Genomic DNA, 27,873 nt, shown 5'->3' on the forward strand with positions numbered 1-27,873 from the left:
TAGCTGACATTCCTTGTCTCTGAAAAGGACTGCAGCATGGCCTGACTCCTTCCTAGGGAGAGTCGTTGAGTTTATTTGAGGCAACCCAGTTCTGGCATTTCAGGCCTCCATCATCCAGCTCTCTGGCTTGGAAGCAGATTTCTTCAGGGGAGGAAGAAGCCCCTTTAGTCTTCCTATTTCTTTGTCCAGAGTGGAATTTATATCTCAGGATCTGCCTTTGCCCTTGATCCTTATACCCTGTCCCCAGATGGCCTAGGGTCTGTGTTGCAAACTTTTTTTTTTTTTTTTTTTTTTTTGCGGTACGCGGGCCTCGCACTGTTATGGCCTCTCCCGTTGCGGAGCACAGGCTCCAGACGCGCAGGCTCAGCGGCCATGGCTCATGGGCCCAACCGTTCCGCGACATGTGGGATCTTCTCGGACCGGGGCACGAACCCGTGTCCCCTGCATCGGCAGGCGGACTCTCAACCACTGCGCCACCAGGGAAGCCCTGTTGCAACCTTTTAATGCCCCTGGACCAAGGAGTCATCACCGGTTTGCTTCCTTCTGCCTTGTCCTTTTTGGGTGGTGAGTGACATAGCTGCGATACTAGGAAGCAGGTTGTACCTGGAAGTCAGGGGCTTATCCATCTGCCATCTCTGGCAAAAGCCCACAGTGGCCACTGCCCATTTGATCTCTAATTTTCATAAGAAGCCTATGAAGTAAGTACTCTTATTATCCTCATTTTAAGATGAGGAAACTGACACAGTGAGAGGTTGAGTTAACTTGTGCACGGTCACACAGTGAGTGGTGGCTATAACCTGTGTAAAGTGCTTAGAATAGTGCCTGGCACAAAGTAAGTGCTCAATAAAAATTAGCAAAAATAATAATAAAAAATCTTTTTTTTTTTAATGATGGGGATTAGTAGTTTGGGCTAGACTCCCCCTACTTTCTCCCTTTACATCACATATCCCAGATTTTGACACTGGGATTGAATGAAGTTATACTTTGAATGGGAGTAATAGGTGAGGCAGGGATATTAGATATTTTTAAAATAAATTTATTTATTATTTATTTTTGGCTACATTGGGTCTTCGTTGCTGCGTGCAGGCTTTCTCTAGTTGCGGCCGGTGGGGGCTACTCTCCGTTATGCACGGGCTTCTCATTGCAGTGGCTTCTCTTCTTGCGGAGCACAGGCTCTAGGCGTGTGGGCTTCAGCAGTTGCAGCATGCGGGCTCAGTAGTTGTGGCTCACGGGCTCTAGGGCGCAGGCTCAGTACTTGTGGCACACAGGCTTAGTTGCTCTGGGTCATGTGGGATCTTCCCAGGCCAGGGATCTAACCCGTGTCCCCTGCATTGGCAGGTGGATTCTTAACCACTGTGCCACCAGGGAAGTCCAGGATATTAGATTTTAATTACCCACTGTCATCTGGTCCAGGGCTCTCCTTTGCAGAGGAAGATACCTAGGATAAATGATTTTCCCCAAGACCTAGATGTGGGAGGTGCTCCTGACCACATCTGACTGTACATAACAACAGTATTCCTAAACACCATGTGAAGCTTCTGAAATAGTGCTACAGTTGCTCTACCAATAGCTGGAAGTGAGCTATAGTGGCTGCTGCCTTAAAAGTAGCAAAGCATTCTAAAAGTGATTAAACCCCCCAAGTGTTTTGAGCCCCTCTTTCCCTGTTTCTTTTCCTCCTTTGCTTGGAGCCCTTGCCACTATCCCTCAGTCACAGATAGTGCAAGGAAGGTAGTTGGGTAACCCTTCTGAGGGACGTCATTCAGGTAAGGATTTAAAAACTGCTTCTTGGCTGCTTTCCCAGCAATATTGTGTCCCTGGGCTCCTCTGGTTGTCCTGTCTCTGGATCAGCTCTACCAGGATGCCCTGCTTTAATATCTGCATCTGTTCTTAGCCCTCTGGGGATCATTTCTTCATTGCTGTTAAACGTGTTCAGTTCAGCCTTCTGGCTTTGGCATAGGAGATCACCGTAGTCGTCTTCAGAGACTGTGGAATGTAGACTGGAAAATGGGGGTGGGCACAAATACACGGCCTGCCTTTGGTTGAAAGCTACGCTTAGGAAGTTCAAGAGGGCTCCAAACAGTCGTTTTGGGTTGGAGGCCCCACCTTCATCTTGCCCCACAAGGAAATGTCCTTTAGAACCCTCTTCCCCCAAAGTGTTCTTAGATCTGTGGTTTCTGGGCTAGAATATGCAGCTCCATTTCTCTTGGGGCCTATATCAGCCATTCACAGAAGCTGTCAGTCAGGGGTTATCCAGAAAAAGGGGACCAGCTGTGGGTATATACAGGGAGAGGTTTACTGCAGGAAATCAGCTTATGACACTGTTGGGACAGGCAAGGTAAGTCAGAAACCTGTAGGGCCAGTAGTCAGGAAGGGCAGCCAGAACTCTCTGGCAGGAGCCAAAGCTGCTGTCTACAGGTGGGATTTCTTCTTCCTCAGGGAAGCCTCAGCTCTGCTCGTAAGGCCTTTCAACCGATGGATCAGGCCCACACAGATTATCTAAGATAATCTCCCTTACCTAGAGCCGCCTGATTGTGGAGTTTAATTATATCTACAAAATACTTTCACGGCAACAACTAGATTAGTGTTTGATTGGATGATTGGAGACTATAGCCAAGCCAAATTGACATATAAAACTGAACGTCACAGAAGCACTTATATTTAACATTTTTACAGCCTCAGGTTCTCGTCATGCTGTATCTACTATAGTCTCTATTCGATCATTTTCAGATTCTTTGGCAGTTTTTCTTGCTGTTGTTGTTTAGCAGATCTCTCTTCTTCTAGCCAAGCAATTTTTTGCTTCCATAACAGTCACTACGATTTTCTTTCTGCACCTTCCATTCCCTTTCCCTCCACTCTCACCAGCATAGCTCCTCCAGCTTCTGGGGAAGGTGGCGGGGAGAGAGAGAAGGAAACAACCTGACGGGGAGACTGTGCAAGAGGTAGAGAAGCACAACCCCCCCGCTCTGCCTTACTGCTTTCCCCTGTCACTCTTGTAAAAGCCTGGGTTTGTATTGCATAGCTTTTGGAGTCCTGCAGATGCAGTTTGAACGTGCACCTTGCTAAAATTATGTAATCTGGGGCTTTACCTAACTTCTCAGAAGAAACTCTGACAACAGTTTCTTCAGTTGTCAGATGTGAGGATTCAGTATCTATGAAACATGCACTGAATGATCAGTAAGTGCCTGTGGGACTTTCTCTCCCAGTGTTCTATTAATCCAGGGTCCAGGGGGCTCCTGTCTACCCTACTCTACTGATTTCTTGCGCTTAGTAACAGCTACTTCATGGAGCCACTGGAGTAGAAAGAGCTCTGGAGTGAGAAACGAGGTGTTTGGTTCTGTTGTCAATCCTGCTTTTTACCAACTCTGTGCCTCAGGCAGATTCTTTAGCTTCTTTGAGCCTCAGTGTCCTTGCCTGCAAAACTGAACTTAGATTGTCAGTCTTGATGAAGAGGAACTCTGTAAAGAGGATTCTAGGTACCTATTTGGAGCCAACTGTTTGTAAAATCCAGTTTGTGCCCTTGAACCTGGGTCGGCAGATGGGATGTAACTTAAAAGAAAAATAGAAGAAAGAATCCTTCTTGGTGAGGGGTTTCCCAGAAGCACACTTGGAGGGCCACAATAGATTGAGGATCATGGCACGTACTGGTAAGGATGCCAACATTTTATTGTTTTTTCCTGAAAAACACCCTTTAGATGATAAATACACTTTAAACTTCGGGTCAACTCCTTCTAACATCATGCTGCATTGGAAGATGGGAAAGAATAAATTTAAGAGTCTCAAGAGATGATTCTGTAAGGTCACTGAGGATCCCTGTGTGGCCTGGGGCTCTACTTTGGAAAACTCTATATTATAAAGCAGCTTACGCTTCATTAATTTGGTAACCTGTGGGGACTGAGTTCATCTTTCAGTTGCAGTGAGTTATTTTGCTTGTCTTTGTGTATATATGTATTCACATATACTATCGTTCTTGTGACATCTCCATGGGAGATTAGAGTATTGCTTTTGTTCTGGCTCAACTTCAAGTTTGTGCGTGTTTCTATTTGGAGGGTAGCATCTCAGAGCTTTCCTCTTGGACATGTGTAAACATGTAGGGCATTAAGAACAGAAGGCACTTTCAATCCTTTATTCTTTATATTTCAACAGGAATAAAAATTAAAAGCAGAGGATGATCATCATGAATGTTTTGAGAAAAATTGTTGAATATATTTTAATTCATTTTATTGGACAGAGTAATATGGTTGTGGATACAAAATTAAAACATCAAAGAATTTTTTTTTTCATCCAAGAATTTTTAAATGGTTGCATGGATTTGTGTTTCTTGAGTGCACTACTGGCAGAGACCACAATCACATGGCTCATGAATATGTAGCTTTGCAAATTATGACTGTAGGTTCATGGGCATGGAAGTTATTATTTCTTTAAAACAAACTTTGAAAAAAACATTGAGTCATGATATATGGTTAGTAGAAAAACATGTTTCAGATCACATTTCATATCACGAGACTTTGGAGGAACTAGGCAAGCACAGTCCTCCCAGGAATTGGGGTAGGGAGAACGTGTGATTTTCCTCTTTCAGAATGTAGGGTCCCATCCTCATTTGGGAGGTAAATATTTCAAGGCTGTTCCAGCACTTTATGTAAGTTTGTTTTTGCTGGACTTGGTGCACAAAATACATCAAAGCATAATCTCCTCAATGCCTTTCTGTGTGGGCACTGTTACGAGTTCTCAGGCCAATCTGCATAGATCCTACTTATACATAAACCTAAGCTCTAGAGAAATGCCTATTCTACTTTACCATAAGTCTTTTTTCCCCCTAGAATTGAACTAGCAAATTCTTGGCATGGCAGGTGTTTCTGAAATGCCCATGTGTTTTTCTTTGCTTTATTTGTTTTCCTTGTTTTGCTCTTCCTGTTCTCCTAAGCAGGCATCTCCAGAAGGAGATGTGTCAGTGAAAGAGTCAAGAAAAAGGAATAGGAATAGTAAAGGTTGGGGGTAGGGCAGGACAGAAGAGGGAGAGGAGCTGATCCTGACTGTGCAAGTGTTGAACTTTCAGCAATGCCAAAGTCATGTAAATGTGCGAAGTTGAGTGTGCGAGTTAAAGCAGCCTCACGGAGCTGTAACCTGAATAGCAGGCGCTCACCCAAGCGATAACTCAGGCTCTAAATGGACCACAGCCCAGCTATTGGGTGTGCACGCGTGCATGCGTGGGGGGGGGGGGGAAGAGAGAGAGAGCTTGATTCCTGGAACAGATTTTCCTCTGAGATTTCAGCAAGCATTTCTTTATCATTGGGGAGCTATGGCTCCTCATTTCACAGGGCCCGTTTCTATCTTTTTAGATATAGAAGAAGATGACTCCAAAAATGACTTGGCTTTACTCTCACCCTCTTAGCTTTTTTTTTAACCAGTGCAGGGGAGAAAATTCTTGCTTGTTCTCCAAGTAATCCTCTTCACGCTTTACAAAGATTGGAGTTTACATAATATTTTTATCTATGGCACAGAGCAGTGATCCTCAAGTATGCCTGGGAATCATGGGATAGTGGGCGGAGGATTATAATGCAGTTGCCTGACCCTACATTCCCACCCCACCCTGGAACCTGCATTTTAACATACTTTTGTCTGTGATACACTGATCTGAGTATCACACTTCAGGAAGCAGTGAGATTTCTTCTTAACACTGGTTTTACTACGCCTTCAAAATCTGGTGTGTATTTTACAGTTATGACACAGGTCAATTTAACTAGCAACATTTGAAGCTCTCAATGGCCAGTGGCTACTTTACTGGGTAGCCATAGAGCCAGGAGAGCCTGCCCTGAGCCCCTGGCAGGCACATGAGTGACCATGGCACTCATTCCCCTTTCTCCACTGCTCCTGAGTATGGCCTCAGAATTCTTCCCAGCACAGAACTTTAGGTAGCCACTGCCAGTTAATGGGACCTCAGGATTCATTCATTCATTTAACACTTATTGAGTGTCTTCTATACCCAACACTGCGCTTGGGATATGCCCATAAACAAAGCAGGCTAAAATCCCAGCCTCTGAAGGAGCTTACATTCTAGTGGGAGGAGATGGGCTATAAGCATAATATACAAGTAAATTACACGGTAGTTTAGAAGCTGGCTATATTATACTCTAATCTAGAAATAAGAACATGTAAAGCAGGTGTGAGGGAGTCAGAGCGCTAGAGTGGGGGCTGCCGGGTGGTTGGATTGTAATTTTAAATAGGCTCTATCGAGAAGGTAACATGTGAGTGCACATGAAGGAGATGAGGGGAAACTTCAGAGGAAACTCAGTTGCCACCCGTGCAATTACGTGCGACCTGCATTTTCATCTGGGAGCGTGGACGAGGCGGGAGGAGGTGGGTAGGACTAGGTGAGGCCTTGCAATATGGCATTATCCTCAGCAAAGATTCTCTCTCCCTCCTCACTAAAGACCACACCAGCTTGGGGGAGGCCGCAGAGTGACTGTGAGGCAACCGCCAGGCCTCTGAGTCAGCTGATGTGCTGAGATAAGTGCTAAGACGAAGAGCCTCAGTTCCAGGAAAATGGTGTCTGCACCCATTAACTGGCATTTGGTTCCCTTCCCTGAGGCTTGGGAGATCAATCTTGAGGCTTCAGTGGGTCTGCTTAGGACTTTAAGAGTTAAAGCTTAAACGCAGGTGTGGAAACAAAAGGGCTGGTTGCCTCTTTTGCTTGTTTCTTGCTCTTTTGGACAAGGTTGTTGAATCTGATCCAGAAAAAATAATAAACTTGGCTCTTGTTGCCTAGCTGTAAGTTCTTGTAATAAAACTCCCAGCACTGGCAGAGAGAGTAATGTTCTGCTTTTTTAAAAAGTCTGGTAGCATAACCAGAATGTAAAATACAAATGCTGTGCGTGGTTTCAGTAGGGAAGAGCAGTCGGGAGAAGGGGTGGCGCAGTGCATTTTGAAGCCTGGGGCTTGTTGGACAGTCAGGTGCTTCACGTTTGCCCCTTCAATGGACGCTTGCTAAGTAAGATTCAGAATTCTCAGGGCTCAGGGCTCTGTTTGTTCCCACCGGAAGATGTTTGTCATGTCAGGGAATGTCAGAGGACTGGGTTTTAATTAGCAAACAGGAGGAAAGTTTAGTGGATTCTGCGGGGAGACATGGAACTACTAAATGATTTGATAATTGGTTTTTAGGTCAGCTATTAGGTGAAAAATCAAATACTAGCTTTAAAGCCTGGCCGAAAGATCGTTTCTGGGCAGTGAGGGAAGTAAGTGTTGTGAGAATGAAGAAATTATGGCATCGCCTTTCCTGTAAGTAACACCATTGAGCTTTCATTCAACAAGCACTTACTGAGTCCCTGCTTTGTGCCCAGCACCTCTCCAGGCCAGGAGATTCAGAACGAACTAGGCACTCTCTTGGCCTTGTCAAGTGGGGTGGCAGGTTTGCTGGTAGATAGTAGCAGTTCACGCGAGAGAAGGGCTGGGCTAGTGGTGTGCACAGGGCACGGAGGGTAGCTCCATCCTGAGGAAAGAAAGGGAGTCGGGAGGTTTTACAGAGAAAGTGAAAACCTGTGGAGGACAGGAGCAGTTACCAGGTGAGCAAGCCAGGTGGGGAACAGGCTGTAAAAAGACCCAGGAGATGTGAAGCAGCATGATGTGTTCTGCCGTTGTGAGTGGTTCCATATGGCAAGTACTTGGGGGAGTGGTGGGAAGTGCGGCAGGCAGAGGCCCTCTCTGGTCCCGTGCCAGTTCAGATGCTTAGATGCTATCCTGCCTCATCATGTGTTTACTTTGTAGAAAGATCGCCTTGGTGACAGTATGGGTGAGGGATGGAGAGAGACAGGATTGGCAGCTTGGACAGCAGGAGGTTACTGTAATGGTTGAGATACTAGGTTGGTTGAGACATAAGGGCTGGAAGTGTGGTGGTAGCAGCACAAGGACCTACAAATAAGGTGGAAGATGGGGGAGGGAATGAATTGCCTTGGAAAGTTTCTGCCACGTTATCCAAATATAAAACCCTTGCTCTTCAGGGAGATCAGCTCAGTGCTTTGTGACCACCTAGAGGGGTGGGATAGGGAGGGTCGGGGGGAGACGCAAGAGGGAGGGGATATGGGGATATATGTATACATATAGCTGATCCACTTTGTTATACAGCAGAAGCTAACACACCATTGTAAAGCAATTATACTCCAATAAAGATGTTTAAAAAAAAAAAACAAAAAAAACCCCTTGCTCTTTAACACTTTTTTAAAGCAATTCCATATTCAGTCATGTAGTTATTATCCTTGCAATAGTGATTGTAACCACTTCTCCTATTAGAAAAATACTATTTTTTCTTCTATTTCTTGTTTTCTGTTATTCTCTTTATATCTCTGTTCTTCCACAAACTTTAACCCAAGCCGGACTCCAGTAAGAACAGACACCACACCAGGAAGATAAGGCAGGGGCTGGAGTGCTGACTGGTATAGGAGTGGTGATACTGACGTGTCATGTCTTTATTTCCAGAGGGCTCTTAACAGGTTCTAGCATGACGTCCTTACAGACAAGATGAGGATAATTCCGTTGGGTTACTTTGTAGTTGGCGAACAACCAGGGCAAGTGCTGTTTAATGCGCTTGGGTCAGCGTGGGAGCGTGCCTGTAAGTCACAGACCTCAGCCTTGTCTGGTTCAGCTTCTCAGGGATTTAGATGAATGTGTAGATGGTGCACACACGAAATTTAGAGATTTTTGACAGCTAACAGAATGAGCATTTTTATGTGGTCTCTACAGAGTTGAAATACGGGTCTAAAGAGTTTGATTTATATTACAGAAGTGCTGGTGTAAGGGAAGGATGTAAGGGAAGGATGTAAGGGAAAGTGTAAGGGAAGGATGTAAGGGAAGGTGTAAGGGAAGGATGTAAGGGAAGGATGTAAGGGAAGGATGTAAGGGAAGGTGTAAGGGAAGGTGTAAGGGAAGGATGTAAGGGAAGGTGTAAGGGAAGGTGTAAGGGAAGGTGTAAGGGAAGGATTCTCAAGCTGATAAAATAAAGACCTGGGGCTTTAGGTATCGTCGTGCCCACCTCCACCTCCACCTCCCTGGTGTGAGCTGCTGTTCTTTCTCCCCTGGATTATTCCAGAAGTCTACTACTGGTCTCCTGCTCCTTGTCTCCCTTCAGTCTAGCCTGGCCCTATTAGCCAGAGTGATCCTGTTAAAACATCTGTTAGGCCCATCTCACCTAGACTAAACACCACAGCCCTTAGCAACAGTCTGTAAGGTCCTGTTGGACCTCCTGGTCTCCTCTGTGATCTCTGACCTCTCCTCCTACTCATCTGCCCCTCACCCCTGTGCTCCAGCCACACCGGCCTCCTTGCTGTCCCTTCCCCACACCAGACCTGTACCCTCACCGCTGCCTCCACCCGAGAACTCTTTCCCTGAGGTCCACGTGCCCGGCTCTTTCATCTCTTTCAGGTCTTCACCTGCTCAGTGACTTTCTCAGTTAGACTTGTCCCATCACAACACTTTATAGTGCCCCCTCCTCTTCTCTCAATTTATATCATTCCTTCACACTTATTAACATATATTTTGTTCCTCTGACTTCCTTACTAGACTGTAAGCTTCACAAAACAGGAAATTTTGTCTGTTGCCCTCTCCAGTATATCCCCAGCACCTAGAAAGGTGCCTGACACTCAATAAATATTTGTTGGATATATGGTTAAAGCATAAATTAATGGTTATGAGATAATAGTAGGTTTCAGCTGATATAAAAGCTGATGTGATCTTGGGCCTCATGCAGTGTTCACATAGATATAGAAAGATATTTATTGTAAAGAATTGGCTCACGTGATTATGGAGGCTAGCAAGTTCAAATTCTGCAGAGCCCATGTCCCAGTTTGAGTCCAAAGGGCAGCAGGCTGCTATAGAACCAGGAAGAGCTGATGCCCAGTTCAAAGGCCGTCAGCAGGAGAATTCTCTCTTACTCAGGGGAAGGGTCAGCTTTTTGTTCTATTTAGGCCTTTGACTGATTGGGTGAGGCCCACACCCATTAGGAAGGGCAATCTGTTTTAGTTAGTCTACTGATCTAAATGTTAATCTCATCCAAAAACATCCTCACAGAAATACTCACAATAATGTTTGACCAAGTATCTGGTACCCTGTAGCCCAGTCACATTGACACCTAAAACTAACCTTCACAGTACTCTCATCAGACCACACCCAGAACCCTAGGTTTTGTTCTGGGCACCACATACCAGAGACTATGCTGATGAAACTCTGACAACATTGGTGTCTGGGGAGGAGATGGGGGGAGTTGGGACTGTTGCCCTGAAGAAGTGAAGTCGTGACTGGGGTTGAGTGATGACTTCAAACATTTGAAGGCTTATCTCATGGAAGAAAGAGGAAGGGATTCTTTGGTCTGGAAGGCCTACCTCAAACAAGTGGATGGAGGGCAAATCTTACAGGTAGAAAGTAGGAAGAGAACTCTTCTGCCTTGGGAGCTACCCAGGTCTTCTTTCTGGAAGGGTTCAGGCAGTGGCCAGCTGTAAGCGGGAGTCTGAAGTGTCCTGTGCTGGTCTGCCCTGGGTGCTGCTTCTCTGACCTTGGGTAGGCCTTTAGCTTCTCGGATGTTTCCTCCTCTCTACCGTGGAAATCAGACTAGCCTACCTCACAGGTCATCCTGAGGATCAGGTGGAAATAACAACACGTTGTAAAACTCGTTGGGGGTTGGGGTCAGAGTGAGAGAACTGGTGGTCAGAAGGGGCACTGACTAACCCCTTGTTGCGGCAGAAAATTTCCACTGACCCGCAGTCAGGGACGCTTCCCTGCCCCTGGCAGCTTTGCTTTCTTCTCACTGGAATGTGCCTGAGGAGTGGCCGTTGACTCCTTTTCCAAATTCCTCAGCCCTGAGTGTATGATCTGTGCCGCTGCTGGCCCTGGGGGAGACGGACGCGCGAAGTGCATGGCGCATGGAGGGAGTTTCCCCTTTCGAGGAGTCAGCTACACGGTGGCGTCCCTTTTAATTACTTCAGGATACGTTCCCGAGTTGCTCCCCATTTCTACTCTTATTTACACTGTTCACATTCTTGCCTCTGGAATGCACCAGGGTGATCTATCCCACCTTCCACTCTGAAGAAATGTACTCTCTGCATAACGTATTTATAGCCCAAGTGTTTTATTTGATGGCTGTAACATGAATGAGAAAAAAAGAGCAGAACATCCAGGGATGCTTGCCTAAACATTCAGAACTGTGCTGGCAGTGGGACAAAGGCCTTTGGACTGTTGTGGGTTTTTTCAGTGACAGGCTTAATAAAAACGACTTTTTAGCACAAGTGCTTTTCAGTGAAAAGAAGATTTTACTACAGTGCTTAAGTCAGAAAATCAGATAAACATTGTTTGAAGTTCACTGTTGATGAGTAGCTAAGCTTCAGAGGATTTATGCATAGGTTGGCATGGTTACCGTTGGCAGGTAGTTGGTTCAGGAGCTTTTTCTTATGCAGGTGATGTCAAAACAAGGTCAGGGCTTCCCTGGTGGCGCAGTGGTTGAGAGTCCGCCTGCCGATGCAGGGGACACAGGTTTGTGCCCCGGTCCGGGAAGATCCCACATGCCGCGGAGCGGCTGCACCCATGAGCCATGGCCGCTGAGCCTGTGCGTCTGGAGCCTGTGCTCTGCAACGGGAGAGGCCACAACAGCGAGAGGCCTGCGTACCGCAAAAAAAAAAAACAAACAAAAAAAACACAAGGTCAAAGCTAAATGGTCCCCACTGGTTTTGCTTATAACTGGCATTGGGACATGTAGCAAGTGTCATTACTAGGTAGCACTTCATGGTGCCTGATACATAGTAAGTGTACAGTAAATGGTGACTGTTGTCAGTGGTCATAATTTACGCTCAGCTTATTAATGATTAGTTCCGGGTTTCCCAAGCCAATACAACCCAGAAAGGTTCTATTATTCTTTATTAAGTACTAAACAGCCCAATTTCTAGGATAGAAAGAGCTGTCAATTTGGGGATCCAATTTGGGGATCCAGTAGATGTTCGAGTGGCAGTAACGTTCGGTCAGTCCAAAGCGTAAACCAGGATTTCTCAGTCATGGCGCTATGGACATTTCAGATAATTCTTTGTCATGGGGGCTGCCCTGTGCACTGTAGGATGTTTAGCAGCATCCCTGACCTCTATTCACTAGATGCCAGTAGCTCCTCCCTCCCAGTTGTGACAATCAAAAACGTTTCCAGGCATTGCCAAATGTTCCCTGGGGGGCAGAATCACCCCTGGTTAAGAACCACTGGTGTAGAGGAAACTGTGAGATGCAGGTTGGGCTTTTCAAACTGTGGATCACGCAGTACCCATTAAGGCTAGGCTTCTCAACTGTGGCTGAACATTGGAATCACCCAGGGAGCTTTTTTTTTTTTGCGGTACGCGGGCCTCTCACTGCTGTGGCCTCTCCCGTTGTGGAGCACAGGCTCCGGACGCACAGGCTCAGCGGCCATGGCTCACGGGCCCAGCCGCTCCGTGGCATGTGGGATCCTCCCGGACCGGGGCACGAACCCGCGTCCCCTGCATCGGCAGGCGGACTCTCAACCACTGCGCCACCAGGGAAGCCCCCCAGGGAGCTTTAAAAAATCCTGATGCCTGGGTCCCACCCCCAAGTTCTAATCCGGGATATGGCCTGGGCCTCAGGATTTTTAGAAACTCTTCAGATGCTTCTAGGTTTCAGCCAAGAGGGCAACTACAGCATGAGTAGGTGATGGAATCAGTTTGGTGAAGTGCTTCTTTGCTAGCATTTAAAAAGTATATGTATATATAGTTGGAGAGAAAATATTAATGCCTGGCATAATAGTTAGGGTAAGTACTGTTTTGTATGTGTGTGGAGGCTGAAAACATTGCTGGCAAGGGTAGAGCCCTAAGCAGAATCCCTGCCCTCAACCTGCTGTTAGTCTGGCTATAACCACTTCAGAAACTGCTTGCTTTTTGTTAATGATAGTTAATGTGAAAACATTTTTTATTGAGGTATAATTGACATATAGAATGATATTAGTTTCAGGTGTTCAGCATAGTCTTCAATATTTGTATATATTGTAAAACGATCACCACAATAAGTCTAGTTAACATCTGTCACCATATGTACAGAATTTTTTTTCTTGTGGTGAGAACTTTTAAGATCTATTGTCTTTAGCAACTTTCAAATATGTGATACCATGTTACTAACTATAGTCACTAAGCTGTACATTACATCCCCATGACTTATTTAGTTTATAAGTTGAAGTTTGTACCTTTTGACCCCTTCGCCCATTTCACTCACCCCCTACCTCCCACCTCTGGCAACCACCAATCTCTTCGCAGTATCTGTGAATTTGGTTTTTTGTTTTGATTTTAGACTCCACGTATAAATGAGATCATATGGCATTTGGCTTTGTCTGACTTACTTCACTTAGCATAATGCTCTTGAGGTCCATCCATGTTGTTGCAAATGGCAAGATTTCATTCTTTTTTATGGCTGAAAATATTCCATTGTGTATATATACCACATCTTTATTCATTCATCCATGGGCACTTAGGTTGTTTCCATATCTTGGCTGTTGTAAATAATGCTGCAGGGTGCATATATCTTTTCAAGTTAGTGTTTTCATTTTCTTCAGATAAATACTCAGAAGTGGAATTGCTGGATCGTATGGTAGTTCTGTTGTTAATGTGAAATTTAATACAAAACATTTAGAGTTCTGTGGCTTGGGAATTTTTGAGCCTTTTTGCTCACATTTTGAGGTTCCACCCTGACACTGATAAAATCAGTTATAAATGCTAGCCAATAAAGATGACATGCATATTTTCACCAGCAGCTAAATTTAATTATAGTACAGCAACAAGATGATAATTTTCCCCCTTTGTGTGTGTTAATTATATATACCATGATATGCTAGGTCAGCATTGGTCTAAATACATCCAGCAAAAAATGTGGGACTTGCATCAATCATCCCAAAAGTTTTATGAGGATCAGTCTAACAGCCTCTTGACTTCATTATCTATGGGAATTTGGGGGTCTTACAAAATAAACTGTAATACACATTCATCTCACTACGAGGAAGTAGTATACAAAGTGGTAGAAGACAGGCCAGCTCTGCCCATTTTTTATCTCAGTGCTCAGGAGACATTAAACCAAAGGGACTCTTGCTGTGGTGGTGACTCTGATGGCAGAGGCTGCAACTGTGGAAGACTCGGACGTCAAGTTCAGGTGCTAGCAGGCCTTTGGGATCACTTGCACTGATCCAGAAGCCCATTACAAGCCTATGAAAACACTCACCAAGGCTTCCTGTTTAACTTGAAACTCATTCCTTGAAAGGTTGGCCTTCAATTTAGGTATCTGGAAAATAGTGCTAAGTCTCATGATTCCTCACAATGCACTCTCTCATCACAAAGTTCTTTAAAAATTCAAAAGGACATCCTGCCTTGTTTGTAGTTTTGTCTTTACCTGGAAGAAGGTAGGCTTGTGATTGTTTCTTGAATCAGCTACTGAAAAAAGATGATGTGCCTCTACAACAAAGGGAAGAGGTTGGATTGACAAATATCCATTAATTGATTAGTTCTTTCACTAATTATGATTCAGCTCTGGGTGACTGCACCACATTAAATATGCAATTCTGTTTCTTCTAGGTGTCTGAGGGTTCTGTGGTCCATTTTTCATCAGGAAACTTCTCCTTGTCAGCAGAAACAGAGGAAAGAAGCTTCCCGCATGGAAATGAGCATCTGTTAAATTGGGCCCGAAAGGAATATGGAGCAGTTACTTCATTCACTGAACTCAAGATAGCAAGAAACATTTATATTAAAGTGGGGGAAGGTAAATTTTATGTGGCATCAATTACTGACTGATTTATGACAGTCAGGTTTTTTCTTTTCTGAGACCAGGTGGTTAGGACAGGGAATTATAGAATTACAGATTGTTGGAGCTGGCAGGGACCTGAGGGATCACTGGGGCCTACTCACCACCACATCCCCTCCTTCCCTTTTTCCTTCTGAGAAAACAGACCCGTTAATGGGGGAGAAGTGGGGAGTAGCCTGGTTGAGAGAGGAGAAGGTTGTTGTGCAGAATTTAGAAGACACCCATGCACAGAAGTCTGAAGAAGTGAGTGGAGGCCGAGAAGCTGAGGTGTGGGAAAGGAGGGAATACCTGATGGAATGCACGAAGAGTTAGCAGGATGGGTCAACAGTTAGAGCTTCCTCCCACTTATAATTCTGTAGACATTTGAAGCCAATGTCAGCTTTATGGCCTCGAGACATCAGTTACGTTTTGGACGATAGCAGAGGAAAAGTGTTTGAAAATATTTTTTAATACTAATGCCGGTTACAAGGACAAATTATTGAAGAAAGGAACTGTTTAGCCTTGATAAGAAATTGCCCATTTTAATTTCCTTGCCTTGCAGAGGGCTATAAATATCTGGTGACTCAACTTTGAAAGCATATTACTTCTTAAATAACTTTTTTATCATTATTTTTAGTTGAGGAGCTCCCGAATAAGTTACTGGAAATAACAACTCTTGTGAATGGGTCCTTGTTACAGTCAGGTGATTGTGTGAAAATGGCATTTCAGGTCCTCAGGGTCCATCTGCTTTCTTTTGAAACCTACAGCAATTGTCACCTCTTCCACAGGCAGCGTGGCAGCACAAGTGAATTATTGAATGCTAGTTCCCAGCCCTTTTTTGGATCTGGGTTGTTTAATATCGATGCAGGAAGAGGTGGACACTGAAGTTGAGTGTGTGCTCTGTGCAGAGGCCATATCAGGTGCCTTCACATGCACCCCACTTAACCCTGCCAGTAATCCTAGGAGAAAACCGTTATTTCCACCATTTTGCAGAGGGGTTGGTAGAGGGTTAACCTAACTTGCTCATATCCACATTACTAGCAAGTGACAAAACTAGAACTCAAACTCAGGTTTCCTGACCTTTGAGTCTAATGCTTATTTCCTGATGCTGCATTTTAAGTCTTAGCCAAATAAGCGTAACCTAAGCGTGAAAGTAGGTTACCTGGATGGGCAGACTTGTTTAGTTGAGTAGAGGGAGGAAGAGTTTTAGACGAGAACTGGGTTCAAAAAGTTGAAGTTTGTTACTAAACTCTCATGGTATTCAGGCAGCTAAGCATAGAGGTCAAGTCCTATTGGGACAAAACAAAAAGTCTCTTTTAATAAAGGTTCTAAGCCCTGACCAACAGTCTCTATTTCTGAAGCAGAATTCTGGTGCATATTGATTGAATATTGATTACCCCCCTGGAATTTGTTAGAATAAGAATATGTGTTATGGTAACATGTAGAATGTTGGGCTCCTTTCTCTTTCTGGTGCATGTGCTTCTGTGTACAGGAGTGAGGGGTTCCATGACTTCCCCAAGGCTGCACACTGGATCAGGGAAGAACTTTAAGGACCTGGTGTCCCACCCAGTAAAAACTGTTTAACTCCTTGGCGACACCTTTGGAGCCCCTGAAACTTGACTCCAGCCACCAGTTGGGTATAAGTCACTGGCCTATACCATGGAGAGGAGCAGCTGGGAGAGTGAGGGTCCTTGGTTAGGTTGGTGGATCACAGGCGATGTTGTCTATCACCATGGATTGGACTCTGCTGAACAAACCTCATCCACTGGTTTCCCAGAACCTGACCTGTCTCTACCCAACTGAGTTGGGAATCCTAGGCCATGAGCCTCCTCTTGTTCTTTCCCCAGTGGTTCTCAAAGTGTGGTCCCCACCCCAGCAGCATCCTTATCACCTGGGAACTTATAGAAATGCTGGTTCTTGGGCCCACCCCAGACTAAGTGAATTGAAAACCCTGGGGTCCAGCCATCTGTGTTTTAGCAAGCAGTCTAGGTGATTCTGTTGCTTGCTAACGTTTGAGAACTACTGCTCTAACCTATATGCTTAGAGTGGAAGAACTGAGGGCTTTCGGTTCTTATCCCAGCTGGTCTCATTACCTGTGAGGCTTCAAGCAACACTCTGATTTACCTACCACCGGGAGCCTCAGTTTCTATAACGGCAGCATGAGGTGTTTACATTACCTCCCAGGTTCTTAGAGTATATTATTCTAGCTCTCAAAGTGGTTTGTCAATCCTTTCCTAAAATACAAATAAGCATGTGACTTCCCCCCTCCCCCAAACTTGCCAGGTTTCTACCCGGGGATTCCCCTTTGTGGTTTCCTTTCTGCTTGGCAGTTGGTGTAAGTTTTGATGCCAGGCATGCGGAAGGTCATTTGGGGGGAGAAAAAAACCACACACATGCATGCACGCACAACAAAAAGTGATCAGCTTATTCACCTTAGTGACAATGGCAACTGGGACTTAAGCCCTTAACAACATCAACTTTTAAACAATTAAACCTTTCCTGGTGGCTTTGGAGGGTCACAGTGTGGGTAAGTGTTTTGTTATTTGTCTCAAATCTCACACCATTGTTAATTCAGGAAACCTATGCCATGTGCCTACTCTATTATGTGCCAGATGCACCCCAGGCACACCTATGAACTGGGTATACGGGCCAGAGTCCCAGGAGGGTCCTAGTCTCTTGAGTTCCAGACTGACCTGGCCCTGGCCCATACATCCACCCTCTGATTCTTGATTAAGTTTCAGCCTTGCCACCCCAATATCATCTTCTGTCCTGTGATCTGGGGGAGGCATCCGCAGGGCTGCAGCTGCAGGGTGTGCGTTCCTCATCTGCTCATCTGGCAAAACCCTCAGCAGATGTGGAGGGGAGGCTGCTCCGGCGGCCTGAGTCGGCAGAGCCCTGGCCTCTTCTCTCTGAGGGGGTCTTTAGGGAAGAATACAGAATGCAGAGCCAACACTTTCTTGAAGCGAGCCTCCAAGCAGGGGCCTCGTGAACTCCTCTGGTCCCCTCTGTTCTACGGGTGGCACTGGGGGTGCCATGGTGCACGGAGCCAGGATGCCACAATGTATGTTGTGAGCTTCAGTAGAGGGGAGGTTGCACAGTTGGGCAGGCAGGGGAGGGCACTGTCAACCCAATCTTGGGAACTCCCGGGCTGATTCCTCACTCCTAAGTGAGACTTGCATATGAATCTGAACCCTGGCATGCTGTCCATTAAATGAAAAAGGCAGAAGTCTGTTTCATTAGAGTGCCAGGGCTCTGATTAATTACCCCTTCTGAATAAAGCTTGCTACACCTAGAACTTCCTTGACATTGGTCCCAGCTGTCACACTGCCAGCAGTTTCAAGTCCTGTTTAAACATTTAAACCACTAAATGGAAATCCCATCAGCCATGGTGCTGTGTAAGCATCATGTGCCGTTGGGGGAGTATCTTCAGACTGTTAGTAATTGCATCACTTTCCCTGGTGGAGGTGATGAACAGCCCTCAGCACAATCAGATAATGTTTATGAAAGCACCTTATAAACTGTAAAATGCCATGTAAACATTCACTGTCTGTGTCAGGATTATGGGAAAGAGTAGAGGTCTGCCCTCACTGGTTCCCTCAAACTGTTACCTTCAGCTTTTAGAGTATAAATTGCTTTGAGGGATAAATATGAAGGAATGATTAATTCTACACCGTGCGCCAGAGAATTAGTTAGGTTGCTGGTTCTTCTATTAATTGAAGTAGCAAATATCCAAAGAGGAGCATGTTTGGGGATAGGGTAGGTCATTGGATTCAGTGTTGAGTATGCTGACTAAAATATCTATTGGATTTTTGGGTGGAAGGTGCTTGGTAGGCAGATGACAATGCAGGTCTGCCGCTCAGGAGTCATGATCTAGTATAAATTGAAGCCGTGGGAGTGATTGAGATCATCTAGGAAGAAAACGAAATAAAAAGAGAGTTGAGGAAGGAACTGAGATTCTTAGTCTTGGTTTATATCAGGATTACCTATGGAGCTTTTCAAAAAGAAAGCTTCCTAGGTCCCACCTAGATCTTCTGAATCAGACTCTCTGGGGTGGGGTCCAAACAGGTGGATTCTGATATGCACCAAAGATTGAGGACCACTGGTGTTTAAAGGATGAGCAGACGAGGAACTAGTGAGAGGCTGAAAGGTAGGTCAGAGGAAATGGGTGAGGACAAAGCAGAATCAAAGAGAACAGGAAAGGAGAGAATGTAGACCAAAAGAGGCCGCTAAAGTTGGTCAGTAGGAGGCCACTGGTGACCATAGAGGAAGCATTTCAGGACACAAGCTTGTGATTTCCTGTGTCCTGCGCTTGCCCAGTGTCACTGTTATCTTCTCTCCTTTGAGTCTGGTTACCATGTAGTTCAATGTGTTTTTTTACTTTCAGATCAAGTGTTCCCTCCCACGTGCAACATAGGGAAGAATTTTCTCTCCCTCAATTACCTTGCCGGGTACCTTCAGCCCAAAGCTGCAGAAGGGTGTGTGATATCCAGCCAGCCCCGAGATAAGGAAGTACACATCATTGAGTTAATCACCCCCAACTCTAACCCCTACAGGTGAGTGTGAGTGTGAGTGTGTGTGTGTTGTGTGTGTTTTCTGAACTAAGAGATGAAAACAAAGATCTGATATGACTTGATATGATTCTGACTTGAGACAGGGAGAGGCTTAGCCCTCCCTCGTGTGAGGGGGAGGAAGCCACTGATGCTTTGGGTGAGATTCACAGAAGCTTTGAAGAAGGGAGTAAAGGTACCGGTGTCATATGTTATTTTCTGCATCTGTCTCTAGATCCCATATATCCCAGATGAGTTCTGAAGCCTAATTTGAACTTCTTGGTATAGTCATCCATTGGTGTCTGTGGGAGGTTGGTTTCAGATCTCCCTCGGATACCAAAACCCATAGATGCTCAAGTCCTTTGTATAAAATGGCATAGTATTTGCATATAACCTACGCACATTCTCCTGTATACTTTAAATCGTCTCTAGATTACTTATCATACCTAATACAATATGTAAATAGTTGTAAATACAATGTAAATAGTTGCCTGCATGTGGCAAATTCAAGTTTTACTTTCTGGAACTTCCTGGAATTTTTTTTTTTCCCAATATTTTCCATCCGTGGTTGGTTGAATCTTCAGATGTGGAACCTGCAGATACAGAGGGTGGACTGTACTAGTTATAGAACAGTCACTCTTACTCCATTATTATCTCCTTTGACTGAGGTTATCCCTGTTAAGAAAATTACAAAATGTGCCTTGTTGACATAATTATTATTTTGACAATATTATGTGGTTTTTTTTTAATATTATGTTTTTTAACAGATTCCTGTTTATAGTGTCCTCAGAGCACTTTTGCACTCATAACTGTTTAAATCTGTGTGTGAATGTGTGTGTGTGTGTGTGTGTCACAGGAGTGGCCCTTCATGGTGACACACCAAAGAGCCATTAGATACCACTTACCTCTCTCTCTCTCACCCCCACTGTCCTGCCCCAGGACTGGAAATTTAACTCTATCAAGAATGATTGTGGAATTTAAGAAAGAAAGAAAAGGGAGAAAGTAGGCCTTTCTCCCACTTTCACCGGCATTTCATGGGGACTAGTGAGTTAAAATGTAAATTTATATTATAGAAGGATTTCACAGTTAAAATTCTAATGAAACTTTGATTTCAAAAGTGATTAAACTACCAATCGGTTTTGGTAGGGTTGGAAATGGAATTCTGTTCCATGTAAAGAATTTGTGGAAAATTAAAAGGGAATGGGAATAGAAGCGATCTGGCATATGTGCTTAGATATAAGCCTGAGGCTTCATTTGAGTACTGTATATCATTCATTTTACGGTTTACAAGTGTGTAAAACCAAGATGGAAATAAAGACTTTCCCCTAAATCCAGAATGACAGAGATGTTATTGTTTGGTAAAAATTCTCTTTTATACTGGATTCTTAGAAGTTTGGATTGTATTCATTAATTTTCCAGTAATCACTTGGTTGACCATCTGTTTTTTTATTTTAATAACTGTATATCCAGAAGTTTGGGAAAGTAAATGCAGATATGATTTTGTGACAAATGTTAATGGCTTAAGCACACCTTATATAAGTCAAGAAATTCTCTAGCCTTCTGCCTCTTATTTTATTCTGAAGCTTCCTCACTGCTTTACTGCCTCCCTCTTCCATCCACCCTGTCATCCCACTCACCAAACTGCCGCCCACTACTGCTCTGAAGGATTTTGAGCATATAGCAGTTTAGAATGTTACACATCAAAGGTGCTGGAGGCTGAAAAAGCAGCAGTTCTGCTTCAGAAGTAAACTCTCCGGGTTTGTTCACGTCCATTTCAAACAGTGGCTGCCGCATCATACAGGGAGATCACAGAGAGATCAGCTCTGCTTTGCATCCACCTGGAGGGGTGGGATAGGGAGGGTGGGAGGGAGACACAAGAGGGAGGAGATATGGGGATCTGTGTATACGTATAGCTGATTCACTTTGTTATACAGCAGAAACTAACGCACCACTGTAAAGCAATTATACTCCAATGAAGATGTTAAAAACAAAAACAAAAAAAGTGGCTGCATTAAGTAACCACCTTTTTTTTCTTTTTTCAACAAAGAGAAAAAGTTTAGTGGCTAATTGTCCACAGGCATATTTTTCTATTGTTATGTAAAACCATTTTGTTATGTGTGCACTAACAATCTGTTTTGCACATGTCATTTGCCTGGGATCAACTCCAGCTTTTTAATCAACTGGCCAGACGCTGGAAACATGAAGACTTGGAAGAGGGGAAGATAGTTGCAACTTTCTGGCATTTGGGTCCTAACTCTGCCTTTGTTTTCCATTCACAGTGCTTTCCAGGTGGATATCATAATTGACATAAGACCTTCTCGAAAGGATCCTGAGGTGGTCAAAGATCTCATCCTGATCTTGAAGTGCAAAAAGTCTGTCAACTGGGTGATCAAATCTTTTGATATTAAGGGAAACCTGAAAGTTATCGTAAGTTAGTTAAGCGTTTCTTTGTTTTGATGAATGGTGGTAATTTAAGCTGTGTTTGTATTTTTGTGAAGTTTCTCTCTGTTATTTTTCACTTTATAAAAGAGGCTGCTCCTTGGCTTCTCCTGACAAGGGCAGGCGGGGTGGTAGTTAAAAACATGGTCTTTGGGGTCAGTTCAGACCCAGATTTAAGTTCAGACTCTGCCATTTACAAACTCTGACCTTGGGCAAGCTCCTTAACCTCTCTGGACCCCACTTGCCTCATTTGTGAAATTCCTGGAATGTATTAGTGTGCTTCCCAGACTTAGTAAGTATAAAATAATGAACACAAGCCTTTCATGGCTGAGAGCCCTGTAGGGGCCTCAGTGTCATGGTCCTAAATTTCAGCTCTCACTTTGGGGTTGGGTACTGAAGGAAGCTGTGGGAAATCAGCTGACTCCAGCCCATTTTTCTTTTTGAGATAAATATTTGGTATTGGCATGTCTTTTTTGCTTGCTTCTAAGGGTGAAACACTGATAAAAGCATTATAGCCATGGAGAGGTTAGTGAGAGGATGCTGGAAAAGCATCCCCCAGCCTGTTCCCTAAGCATTATATTTCATGAAGGAAATATACTTAAGAAGTTTAGCTGGGTGGCATGACAGGCAAACAGTAGCTAGTTTCCTGAAAAGATGAATGTTGAAATTTGGTAAAATAAATCTTTTTCAAGTCTTTAGGGAGATAACTCTTTGACAGAACATTGGAGCAAATTATATTGAAAGTTAAAGAAGAATTGCCCCTCCTCATTTTTAAGAAGATAATCACCTCTTTAGCATCTCTTTCGTGGGCTCAAATTTTTGTGCATTTTCTTTTATAAAAACCGTGGCCAATTCCTCTTTCAGTACCTGCATTGAATCAACTGGAGTGGGTTTTACGTTTTCACTATTTGGGGAGAGGGATACCTTTGGCGTTGGTATTATTCATTCATGGCACCTTCCGTGTGATAATGCAGTGACAGAGCCAACGGTCCCCTGGGCAGCGTCATGTACAAGCATTTGCCAGGGGCATCGGGCAAAGCCGTGAGCACACACATCATAATTTTAAAGTAATCATTTCTGGTTCCTGTGGGGTTGTTGTTGTTTTTTTTTTTTTTAACTTTGAGAGGATCCCAGTGAGCCGTCATGTGTAATGGTGATACATTAATTTGGTATTGAGCACAGAGCCCAGCAGTGATTTTCTGAAGTCAGAGCTGTTTTGATTGTCTTCCCTGGCATGGCCTGAGGGGTGTTGGTGACCAGGAGTGTCTGCGGCCTTTGCTGCCTGGCACACCAACCAAATGTTTTTAATTTCAGAATAACAAAAACAGGAAAGGGAATCATGCTTTGAAAGGCGAAAACATACGGTACATTTTAATTCCCTGCTGGAGTTCTTGTGTAAATGTTCTTTTGGCCCTGACCCTTCAATGGCTCTTTCTCTCCCTGAGTATGTGTGCCTGGTCCATGGCCGTCCTGGAGTTCACTTTGAACATCCCCACTTCTCATATGAATCAGAAAGGCTAGAAATGAGATTGCTCATCCCAGTGCAAGATCTGTTTATATTGCTCTCCTTGGCCGTACTCCTGTTCCAGGCCAATTTTGGACAATGCATGACAACATTGCTAAACAATTAGGTAATGTTTCATGATGTTCTTTTTTATTCTCCCAACCAGTTTCATGCTTTGTGATTTCTTAACTGCTGTCTCAGATGTGAATTCTGACTGTGCTGGGAGGAATAGTTACCTGCTAATAAAAGGCTGCTAATAAAAGGGTGGAGTGGAAAGAATCCTGGCTTTGGGGCCAGAAAGGGCTGGATTCAAATCCCATTTCCAATTGCCATTACTCCCAGTTGATACTGGGCAGTCTCATTAAATTCTGGGTCTGTTTCCTTTCCTGTGAAATGGGTACGATGATAATACTCACCTAGAGAGTTCTTGTGAGGTTTAGCAGAGTCCATTCATTCATTCAACAAGTATTTGTTAAGTGTGACCTGGGTATTTCATCTAAAGCACTCAGCATACTGCCTGCACATGGTGAGTTCTCAGCTACATGTACTACGTAGCTTCTGTGAGCCTCAGGTTCCCCTTCTCTAGAAAGGAATAGTAATGCCCAGTCCTTATATTTTGGAGGAGAATTAAATAACACATGTAAAGCTCTTAGCACAGTGCCTGCCAAAAAAGGAGGGTTCATCTTCCTTCTATTAACAACTCTTTAAAAGTTTGTCTGTAGGAGCAATTAACAAAGTGAAGACAAGGACAAATGTCCACTAAAAGAATTGTATGGAACTTGATGGGGTAAATTTAAAGAAGAGCATGCAGACATAGAGAACGGATGTGTGGACACTGGGCGGGGGTGGGGTGGGGTGAATTGGGAGATTGGGATTGACGTATGTGCGCTGCCATGTGTGAAACAGATGCTAGTGGGAACCTGCTGTACAGCACAGGGAGCTCAGCTCGGTGCTCTGTGATGACCTATATGGGTGGGATGGGGGGGTGGGAGGGAGATCCAAGAGGGAGAGGATATATGTATACATGTAGCTGATTCACTTCGTTGTACAGCAGAAACTAACACAACATTGTAAAGCAACTATACCCCAATTAAAAAACCAAACCAAAACAAAACATAGGTGCGCGCGTGTGTGTATATGTGTGTCAGGAATGGGACCTGGGTAGAATGTACCCTCCAAAAGACAGGATGGTCCTAAGAGACACAAAGGGTTGTGTGCTGGAGCCAGATGGGACTACTACAAGTGTCCACATTACATCGCCATGCCCAGCTCTGGCTTTTAATTCAGGGCCCTTATGGACCATGCATAATCACATTTTGGAAGAACCTCCAACACATAAAAGAATAGATGGAGATAACTTGTTAGAAATTTCCTGTTGTATTATTTCACATGGCCTCAGGGCTTCAAGTTTGGAAATAGTGAGTTTATTCTTAGAAAAGACATTTTTTAATCCCAGTGGGAATATGCACAACTCTCTGCCTAACCCGTCCCCCAGATGCCCCCTCCCAGACATCAGCAGTTTTGATGCAGGTGTGTTGGGTGGTGGGAGAGAGGGGAAGCCGCTCAGACTCTACTTAGCTCATCGGCCTTTGTGAAGATACGAGTGGGAAATGGCGGTGGTATTTGAGACCTCCTTGAACACTCCCATAGGAAGTAGCTATACTGGGGCCTTGGAAAAGCCTGGGGACTCCCAGAAATACAGGATGAGGAATTCACTCATTGCCGGGAACCAACTTGCCTGCCATTGTCCCAAACCTTGCTGCTTTACGAATGCGTAGGTAGATTTCTAGCCTTGTAAGTCACGAGGTGTCATGAGTATGAGTTGTACTGACAGCTCCTAGAGTTAATGTGGAAAGGTGGAAACAAGTCATTCCATATTGTTACAAAAAGGATAGGTGGCAGTTATGATGATAGTATTCTGGAAATACAGTATTTTCTCAGCTGTCCAACAACATGAAAGACTAGTGCAGATGAGGCCAAGCGGTATTGTTTAGGCCAATGTTGCAACTCCAGCCAGTCAAAACAACAGGCTACCTTGAAAGGCTGGAAGAAGCTGTGCTGAAGAAAATGCTATTGACTCAGTGAATAAGAAGTTCTAAGAACAAATTGGATCCTTCTTTACTTCATTTTAGTTTCCTTCTTTCCTTCCTTTCTCCCTCTCTCCCTCTCTCCCTTCGTTTCTTCTTTCCCTTTCCCTAAGGAATTTTCTCTGAAGGAGTTTTCTCTGAATCCCAGTAAGAATAGAATAATCCAAACCTGTGAAACTGAGGGTTTTTTTGCAAATGGCTACAGAACTTGGTTAAAGCTCTCTGTGGTCCCTTGCATGCATCACTGTGACTGGCCAGTCTGGCAGTTTTTCCTCAGATAAGCACTTTGGGTAGTAGAAGAATATACTGGGTGAGATCCTTTAAGCTTTGAATTGAAAATGTGTGTCCTCAGCCAATATCTCACAACCAGAGAGGCCAAGAGAACTTAGAGGCTGTGAATCTTCTATGGTTTTACAGTGGGAAAGGATTAATATTTAGTCATGTTAGGGGCAAACAGAATGGGAAACAAATGGGGAATTTAGGAAAAATGCTGCATGTATGCAGAAGAAAATAATTGGGCATGGAAATTAAAGTGATTTTTATATGGCATGAGATGGCATAATCTGCCTGCTGGAAGGGCCTTCCAGCCCTGTTGGAGCAGTTGTTGAAAATGTGGTGACTTCGCTTTGGGGTGCCCCCTGCAGCATTCAGCTCCCTCACCGTCTGAGAAGATCACTGCTGTAGGATCAGAAGGTGATGTGAAATTTACCTTCCATGTCCTTGTTACTCAGAGTCCTTTTATATCCTTTCCTGGAAAGATTTCTGTCATTCAGTTTTAAGTTTGTAACTGATTACCAAGTGAAAGTTAATTTTAACAGTTACTTGTACTGCCGGATAAAAATATTGGTATTATACACAATGGAATATTACTCAGCCATAAAAAGAAATGAAATTGAGTTATTTGTAGTGAGATGGATGGACCTAGAGTCTGTCATACAGAGTGAAGTAAGTCAGAAAGAGAAAAACAAATACCGTATGCTAACACATATATATGGAATCTAAAAAAGGTTATGAAGAACCTAGGGACAGGACAGGAATAAAGACACAGATGTAGAGAATTGACTTGAGGACACGGGATGGGGGAAGGGTAAGCTGGGAGGAAGTGAGAGAGTGGCATGGACATATATACACTACCAAATGTAAGATAGATAGCTAGTGAGAAGCAGCCACATAGCACAGGGAGATCAGCTCGGTGTTTTGTGACCACCTAGAGGGGTGGGATAGGGAGGGTGGGAGGGAGACGCAAGAGGATGGAGATATGGGGATACATGTATAAGTATAGCTGATTCACTTTGTTATAAAGCAGAAACTAACACAACATTGTGAAGCAATTATACTCCAATAAAGATGTTTAAAATATGTATGTGTATATATATATATATATATGTACTTAGAGGGATGGTAACTTAATTAATATTTTAAACCATAAAATCTGAGCATATTCTGTTAATAGAATTGGCAGATGTATACAGTTACAGGCTTCCTAAATTGATCATAAATTATAAATGAAGTATGAACATTGACTGTTTGACCGTGTGGAATTCAGTAGTTTACAAAGGTGGGATAGTCTCCACAGTGAAGTAACTAAGTTGTGCCTTCTTTCATTTAACTCTAGGGTATAGGATTTGGGGAAAATATAACATGTACACCTGTATACTTTATATATAATTTTAAATAAAAATAAGGAAAAGTTTGGTATCATATTTGGTGTGTGTGTTAATAAAATTTAAACATTAGCTCTGTAGTGACATACTAGGTATGCTTATGATAGTTTATCAACCAATGACAAAAATGATTATACCATTTGTATCAACATAAGCAACCCAAATGGTATAACCAGTCAGCATGAGTTTCTTAATCTGCTGTTAACAGATTTTCACATCAGTATTCTCAGCCCAAGGAAAGTAGGGATCAAAAGAGTAAATAGTTCTTTCATACACAATAGAGAATCTATTTGTTTCAGATATTAAGGCACTGTTTAATTTCATACACTCATGAGTGAAATTTTACTATTGTCTTCAGGCTCCTAACAGTATTGGCTTTGGGAAGGAAAGTGAAAGATCCATGATAATGACCAAATCAATAAGAGATGACATTCCTTCAACCCAAGAGAGTCTGGTCAAGTGGGCTTTGGACAATGGCTGTAGTCCAGTAACATCATACACAGTGGCTCCTGTGGCTAATAGATTTCATCTTCGGCTTGAAAACAATGGTAAGTATGATTTTTTTTTTTTTTTTTGTATAAAAAATATCCCCCAAATGAGTTTTCCAATGAGGAACTCTCATTTCAGCTTATCTGGTGCTGTTTTTCTGTTGCAAATTTTAATGATTCATTCACTACTTTTCACTATAAAGCTTAAAGTTATATAGAATTGTGCTAGATTATTTTGGGGAAATTATCTTTAATATAGTTTTTTTGTAACAGAGTTTATTGCGTGTTGGAAAACTTAGTTATAGATCACTTTCGCTGTGCTTATATTAAGGATAAATTATCCTGGGTTCTTTTCTCAGA

At 43.6% G+C, this 27,873-nt stretch overlaps 1 protein-coding gene across 4 annotated transcripts in view; it reads left to right on the forward strand.

The window, feature by feature from the left end:
• The window catches only part of TGFBR3 (transforming growth factor beta receptor 3), a 204,870-nt gene that overhangs the window by 138,240 nt on the left and 38,757 nt on the right, over window positions 1–27,873 (forward strand). For all 4 annotated transcript variants that reach the window (XM_030868645.3, XM_060302886.2, XM_030868646.3 and 1 more), the window contains exons 5-8: window positions 14,580–14,763; window positions 19,169–19,337; window positions 21,611–21,758; window positions 27,384–27,573. In XM_030868645.3, the coding sequence (XP_030724505.1) occupies window positions 14,580–14,763; window positions 19,169–19,337; window positions 21,611–21,758; window positions 27,384–27,573 (691 nt within the window). The remainder of the gene's footprint in view (window positions 1–14,579; window positions 14,764–19,168; window positions 19,338–21,610; window positions 21,759–27,383; window positions 27,574–27,873) is intronic.

The sequence above is a fragment of the Globicephala melas genome, chromosome 1 (genome assembly GCF_963455315.2).
Source record: "Globicephala melas chromosome 1, mGloMel1.2, whole genome shotgun sequence".
NCBI classification, from domain to species: domain Eukaryota; kingdom Metazoa; phylum Chordata; class Mammalia; order Artiodactyla; family Delphinidae; genus Globicephala; species Globicephala melas.